The sequence below is a fragment of the Lampetra fluviatilis genome, unplaced genomic scaffold (assembly GCF_964198595.1).
Source record: "Lampetra fluviatilis unplaced genomic scaffold, kcLamFluv1.1 SCAFFOLD_283, whole genome shotgun sequence".
Classification (NCBI taxonomy): domain Eukaryota; kingdom Metazoa; phylum Chordata; class Hyperoartia; order Petromyzontiformes; family Petromyzontidae; genus Lampetra; species Lampetra fluviatilis.
In genome coordinates, this window is record NW_027620903.1 from 1 (window position 1) to 7500 (window position 7500).

At 39.7% G+C, this 7500-nt stretch overlaps 1 protein-coding gene across 1 annotated transcript in view; it reads left to right on the top strand.

Moving 5' to 3' along the window:
• Nucleotides 1-1040: 1040 nt before the first annotated feature.
• Nucleotides 1041-7500, top strand: part of LOC144954521 (carnosine synthase 1-like) — an 8496-nt gene continuing 2036 nt past the window's right edge. Inside the window, exons 1-2 of the mRNA XM_078884994.1 lie at nucleotides 1041-1210; nucleotides 6964-7500. The exon at nucleotides 6964-7500 is cut by the window's right edge and continues 306 nt beyond it. Of these exons, the coding sequence (XP_078741120.1) occupies nucleotides 1157-1210; nucleotides 6964-7500 (591 nt within the window). The 5' untranslated portion in view covers nucleotides 1041-1156. The remainder of the gene's footprint in view (nucleotides 1211-6963) is intronic.

A 7500-nucleotide genomic window follows, 5' to 3' on the forward strand; every position in this document is an offset into this window, starting at 1 on the left:
CGGCACGTGGCCTGAGACCACGTGGTTGCTTTGCATTCTGGGAGGAGTGCATCGTGCTTGCAGCTGCAGTGGGGAGACTGCTGGGCTTGCGGGGAAACTCGGTGGAGGCGATGAGGAGGGTGAAACAGAAAAGTAGCACACACCAGCACCTGGCTACGTCTCCTGTGAGTTGTGTAGTGTAGTGTGTAGTGTATAGTGTAGTTTAGTTTGTAGTGTATAGTGTAGTGTGGGGAGACTTCTGGGCCTGCGGGGAAACTCGGTGGAGGCGATGAGGAGGGTGAAACAGAAAAGTAGCACACATCAGCATCTCGCTACGTCTCCTGTGAGTTGTGTAGTGTAGTGTGTAGTGTATAGTGTAGTTTAGTTTGTAGTGTAGTGTGTAGTGTAGTGTATAGTGTAGTGTACAGAGTGGTGGTAGTGCGATGAGGAGGGTGAAACAGAAAAGTAGCACACACCAGCACCTGGCTACGTCTCCTGTGAGTTGTGTAGTGTGTAGTGTATAGTGTAGTTTAGTTTGTAGTGTAGTGTGTAGTGTAGTGTATAGTGTAGTGTACAGAGTGGTGGTAGTGCGATGAGGAGGGTGAAACAGAAAAGTAGCACACACCAGCACCTGGCTACGTCTCCTGTGAGTTGTGTAGTGTGTAGTGTATAGTGTAGTTTAGTTTGTAGTGTAGTGTGTAGTGTAGTGTATAGTGTAGTGTACAGAGTGGTGGTAGTGCGATGAGGAGGGTGAAACAGAAAAGTAGCACACACCAGCACCTGGCTACGTCTCCTGTGAGTTGTGTAGTGTGTAGTGTATAGTGTAGTTTAGTTTGTAGTGTAGTGTGTAGTGTAGTGTATAGTGTAGTGTACAGAGTGGTGGTAGTGCGATGAGGAGGGTGAAACAGAAAAGTAGCACACACCAGCACCTGGCTACGTCTCCTGTGAGTTGTGTAGTGTGTAGTGTATAGTGTAGTTTAGTTTGTAGTGTAGTGTGTAGTGTAGTGTATAGTGTAGTGTACAGAGTGGTGGAGGCGATGAGGAGGGTGAAACAGAAAAGTAGCACACACCAGCACCTGGCTACGTCTCCTGTGAGTTGTGTAGTGTAGTGTGTAGTGTATAGTGTAGTGTAGTGTGTAGTGTAGTGTATAGTGTAGTGTACAGAGTGGTGGAGGCGATGAGGAGGGTGAAACAGAAAAGTAGCACACACCAGCACCTGGCTACGTCTCCTGTGAGTTGTGTAGTGTAGTGTGTAGTGTATAGTGTAGTGTATAGTGTAGTGTATAGTGTAGTGTATAGTAGTGTAGTGTATAGTGTAGTGTATAGTGTAGTGTGTAGTGTGTAGTATAGTATGTAGTGTAGTGTATAGTGTAGTGTGTAGTGTAGTGTATAGTGTAGTGTATAGTGTAGTGCATAGTGTAGTGTATAGTAGTGTAGTATATAGTGTAGAGTATAGTGTAGTGTATAGTGTAGTGTATAGTAGTGTAGTGTATAGTGTAGTGTATAGTGTAGTGTATAGTGTAGTGTATAGTAGTGTAGTGTATAGTAGTTTAGTGTATAGTGTAGTGTATAGTAGTGTAGTGTATAGTGTAGTGTATAGTAGTGTAGTGTATAGTGTAGTGTATAGTAGTGTAGTGTATAATAGTGTAGTGTATAGTGTAGTGTATAGTGTAGTGTATAGTAGTGTAGTGTATAGTAGTGTAGTGTATAGTAGTGTATAGTGTAGTGTATAGTAGTGTAGTGTATAGTAGTGTAGTGTATAGTGTAGTGTATAGTGTAGTGTATAGTAGTGTAGTGTATAGTAGTGTAGTGTATAGTGTAGTGTATAGTGTAGTGTATAGTAGTGTAGTATGTAGTGTAGTGTATAGTGTAGTGTATAGTAGTGTAGTGTATAGTAGTGTAGTGTATAGTGTAGTGTATAGTGTAGTGTATAGTGTAGTGTGTAGTGTAGTGTATAGTGTAGTGTATAGTAGTATAGTGTATAGTGTAGTGTATAGTGTAGTGTATAGTAGTGTAGTGTATAGTGTAGTGTATAGTAGTGTAGTGTATAGTGTAGTGTATAGTGTAGTGTAGAGTGTAGTGTATAGTGTAGTGTATAGTGTAGTTAATAGTGTATAGTGTAGTGTGTAGTGTGGTGTGTAGTGTAGTAGTGTATAGTGTAGTGTATAGTGTAGTGTATAGTGTAGTGTAGTAGTGTATAGTGTAGTGTATAGTAGTGTATAAGTGTAGTGTATAGTAGTGTATAGTAGTGTATAGTGTATAGTGTAGTGTGTAGTGTAGTGTATAGTGTAGTTTAGTATGTAGTGTAGTGTATAGTGTAGTTTAGTATGTAGTGTAGTGTGTAGTGTATAGTGTAGTGTATAGTAGTGTAGTGTATAGTAGTGTAGTGTATAGTGTAGTGTATAGTGTAGTGTATAGTAGTGTAGTGTATAGTGTAGTGTATAGTGTAGTGTATAGTAGTATAGTGTATAGTGTAGTGTTATAGTAGTGTAGTGTATAGTGTAGTGTATAGCGTAGTGTATAGTAGTGTAGTGTAGTGTATAGTGTAGTGTATAGTGTATAGTGAATAGTGTAGTGTATAGTGTAGTGTAGTGTATAGTGTAGTGTGTAGTGTAGTAGTGTATAGTGTAGTGTATAGTGTCGTGTATAGTGTAGTGTAGTAGTGTATAGTGTAGTGTATAGTAGTGTATAGTAGTGTATAGTGTAGTGTGTAGTGTAGTGTATAGTGTAGTTTAGTATGTAGTGTAGTGTGTAGTGTAGTAGTGTAACGTATAGTGTATAGTGTAGTTTAGTATGTAGTGTAGTATGTAGTGTAGTGTATAGTGTAGTGTATAGTGTAGTGTATAGTGTAGTGTATAGTAGTGTAGTGTATAGTAGTGTAGTATGTAGTGTAGTGTATAGTGTAGTGTATAGTGTAGTGTATAGTGTAGTATGTAGTGTAGTGTATAGTGTAGTGTATAGTAGTATAGTGTATAGTGTAGTGTATAGTGTAGTGTATAGTGTAGTGTATAGTGTAGTGTATAGTAGTGTAGTGTATAGTGTAGTGTATAGTAGTGTAGTGTATAGTGTAGTGTATAGTGTAGTGTAGAGTGTAGTGTATAGTGTAGTGTATAGTGTAGTTAATAGTGTATAGTGTAGTGTATAGTAGTGTAGTGTGTAGTGTAGTGTGTAGTGTAGTGTGTAGTGTAGTAGTGTATAGTGTAGTGTATAGTGTAGTGTATAGTGTAGTGTAGTAGTGTATAGTGTAGTGTATAGTAGTGTATAGTGTAGTGTAGTGTATAGTAGTGTATAGTAGTGTATAGTGTAGTGTGTAGTGTAGTGTATAGTGTAGTTTAGTATGTAGTGTAGTGTATAGTGTAGTTTAGTATGTAGTGTAGTGTGTAGTGTATAGTGTAGTGTATAGTGTAGTGTGTAGTGTAGTGTATAGTGTAGTGTATAGTGTAGTGTATAGTAGTGTAGTGTATAGTAGTGTAGTGTATAGTGTAGTGTATAGTGTAGTGTATAGTAGTGTAGTGTATAGTAGTGTAGTGTATAGTGTAGTGTATAGTGTAGTGTATAGTGGTGTAGTGTATAGTGTAGTGTGTAGTGTGTAGTATGTAGTGTAGTCTATAGTAGTGTAGTGTATAGTGTAGTGTATAGTGTAGTCTATAGTAGTGTAGTGTATAGTGTAGTGTATAGTGTAGTGTATAGTGTAGTGTATAGTAGTGTAGTGTATAGTAGTTTAGTGTATAGTGTAGTGTATAGTAGTGTAGTATATAGTGTAGAGTATAGTGTAGTGTATAGTGTAGTGTATAGTGTAGTGCATAGTGTAGTGTATAGTAGTGTAGTATATAGTGTAGAGTATAGTGTAGTGTATAGTGTAGTGTATAGTAGTGTAGTGTATAGTGTAGTGTATAGTGTAGTGTATAGTGTAGTGTATAGTAGTGTAGTGTATAGTAGTTTAGTGTATAGTGTAGTGTATAGTAGTGTAGTGTATAGTGTAGTGTATAGTAGTGTAGTGTATAGTGTAGTGTATAATAGTGTAGTGTATAGTGTAGTGTATAGTGTAGTGTATAGTAGTGTAGTGTATAGTAGTGTAGTGTATAGTAGTGTAGTGTATAGTAGTGTAGTGTATAGTGTAGTGTATAGTGTAGTGTATAGTAGTGTAGTGTATAGTAGTGTAGTGTATAGTGTAGTGTATAGTAGTGTAGTGTATAGTAGTGTAGTGTATAGTGTAGTGTATAGTGTAGTGTATAGTAGTGTAGTGTATAGTGTAGTATGTAGTGTAGTGTATAGTGTAGTGTATAGTAGTGTAGTGTATAGTAGTGTAGTGTATAGTGTAGTGTATAGTGTAGTGTATAGTGTAGTATGTAGTGTAGTGTATAGTGTAGTGTATAGTAGTATAGTGTATAGTGTAGTGTATAGTGTAGTGTATAGTGTAGTGTATAGTGTAGTTAATAGTGTATAGTGTAGTGTGTAGTGTAGTGTGTAGTGTAGTAGTGTATAGTGTAGTGTATAGTGTAGTGTATAGTGTAGTGTAGTAGTGTATAGTGTAGTGTATAGTAGTGTATAGTGTAGTGTAGTGTATAGTAGTGTATAGTAGTGTATAGTGTATAGTGTAGTGTGTAGTGTAGTGTATAGTGTAGTTTAGTATGTAGTGTAGTGTATAGTGTAGTTTAGTATGTAGTGTAGTGTGTAGTGTATAGTGTAGTGTATAGTGTAGTGTATAGTAGTGTAGTGTATAGTGTAGTGTATAGTGTAGTGTATAGTAGTGTAGTGTATAGTGTAGTGTATAGTGTAGTGTATAGTAGTGTAGTGTATAGTGTAGTGTATAGTAGTGTAGTGTATAGTGTAGTGTATAGCGTAGTGTATAGTAGTGTAGTGTAGTGTATAGTGTAGTGTATAGTGTATAGTGAATAGTGTAGTGTATAGTGTAGTGTAGTGTATAGTGTAGTGTGTAGTGTAGTAGTGTATAGTGTAGTGTATAGTGTCGTGTATAGTGTAGTGTAGTAGTGTATAGTGTAGTGTATAGTAGTGTATAGTAGTGTATAGTGTAGTGTGTAGTGTAGTGTATAGTGTAGTTTAGTATGAAGTGTAGTGTGTAGTGTAGTAGTGTAACGTGTAGTGTATAGTGTAGTTTAGTATGTAGTGTAGTATGTAGTGTAGTGTATAGTGTAGTGTATAGTGTAGTGTATAGTGTAGTGTATAGTAGTGTAGTGTATAGTAGTGTAGTATGTAGTGTAGTGAATAGTGTAGTGTATAGTGTAGTGTATAGTGTAGTATGTAGTGTAGTGTATAGTGTAGTGTATAGTAGTATAGTGTATAGTGTAGTGTATAGTGTAGTGTATAGTGTAGTGTATAGTAGTGTAGTGTATAGTGTAGTGTATAGTAGTGTAGTGTATAGTGTAGTGTATAGTGTAGTGTATAGTGTAGTGTAGAGTGTAGTGTATAGTGTAGTGTATAGTGTAGTTAATAGTGTATAGTGTAGTGTGTAGTGTAGTGTGTAGTGTAGTGTGTAGTGTAGTAGTGTATAGTGTAGTGTATAGTGTAGTGTAGTAGTGTATAGTGTAGTGTATAGTAGTGTATAGTGTAGTGTAGTGTATAGTAGTGTATAGTAGTGTATAGTGTATAGTGTAGTGTGTAGTGTAGTGTATAGTGTAGTTTAGTATGTAGTGTAGTGTATAGTGTAGTTTAGTATGTAGTGTAGTGTGTAGTGTAGTGTGTAGTGTAGTGTGTAGTGTAGTAGTGTATAGTGTAGTGTATAGTGTAGTGTATAGTGTAGTGTAGTAGTGTATAGTGTAGTGTATAGTAGTGTATAGTGTAGTGTAGTGTATAGTAGTGTATAGTAGTGTATAGTGTAGTGTGTAGTGTAGTGTATAGTGTAGTTTAGTATGTAGTGTAGTGTATAGTGTAGTTTAGTATGTAGTGTAGTGTGTAGTGTATAGTGTAGTGTATAGTGTAGTGTATAGTAGTGTAGTGTATAGTGTAGTGTATAGTGTAGTGTATAGTAGTGTAGTGTATAGTGTAGTGTATAGTGTAGTGTATAGTAGTGTAGTGTATTGTGTAGTGTATAGTAGTGTAGTGTATAGTGTAGTGTATAGTAGTGTAGTGTATAGTGTAGTGTATAGCGTAGTGTATAGTAGTGTAGTGTAGTGTATAGTGTAGTGTATAGTGAATAGTGTAGTGTATAGTGTAGTGTAGTGTATAGTGTAGTGTGTAGTGTAGTAGTGTATAGTGTAGTGTATAGTGTCGTGTATAGTGTAGTGTAGTAGTGTATAGTGTAGTGTATAGTAGTGTATAGTAGTGTATAGTGTAGTGTGTAGTGTAGTGTATAGTGTAGTTTAGTATGTAGTGTAGTGTGTAGTGTAGTAGTGTAACGTGTAGTGTATAGTGTAGTTTAGTATGTAGTGTAGTATGTAGTGTATAGTGTAGTGTATAGTGTAGTGTATAGTGTAGTGTATAGTATAGTATAGTGTATTGTGTAGTGTATAGTGTAGTGTATAGTGTAGTGTATAGTGTAGTGTATAGTGTAGTGTAGTGTATAGTGTAGTGTATAGTGTAGTGTATAGTATATAATAGTGTAGTGTATAGTGTAGTGTATAGTGTAGTGTACAGTGTAGTGTACAGTGTAGTGTACAGTGTAGTGTATAGTGTAGTGTATAGTGTAGTGTGTCTCTCCCTCCCTCCTACCTCCCCCCTGCCTCTCTCACTCTCTCACTCTCTCTCACTCTCCTCCCTCCCTCACCACCTCACTCACCACCTCACTCACTCTCTCTCTCTCTCACTCTCTCTCACTCTCTCTCACTCACTCTCTCGCTCACTCTTTCACGCTCACACTTTCTCACTCACCCCCTCACTAACTCTCTCTCACTCTCCTCCCTCCCTCACTAACTCTCACACTCACTCACCACCTCACTCACTCACTCTCTCACCACCTCACTCACTCACTCACCATCTCACTCACTCACCACCTCTCTCACTCTCTCACTCTCCCTCCCACCGCAGTCAGCGAGCGCCTTCGCCGTGCGCTCCCTCCCCGTCTCCTCGTGGCGCGACGTGGACGAGGCCTCCCGCTCCCTCGCCTTCCCCTGCGTCCTCAAACTCGAGTTCGGAGCCGGCGCGGTCGGCGCCCGCCTCGTCGCCGACGCCGGCGAGTGTCGTCGCCGCGCCCGCTCCGTCGCCCGCGACCTCCGCCAGGAGAGCGACTTCCCCGGCATCGGCCTGGGCTTCGGCAACGCCATGCTCCTCGCCGAATTCGCCGGGGGCACGGAACACGATGTGGACGTGATCGTCTACGGGGGTCGCCTGGTGGCATCTTTCGTGTCCGACAACGGGCCCACGCGCCTCCCCGCCCTGGCCGAGACGGCCGCGGCGATGCCCTCAGGCCTCCCCGACGACCGACGGGCCCAGCTGGTGGCCGCCGCCCACCGCTGCTGCGTGGAGTGCGGCCTTCGAGACGGAGTCTTCAACGTCGAGCTGAAGCTCACGGCGCTCGGGCCCAGGCTGGTGGAGATCAACGGCCGCATGGGCGGCTTCTACCTC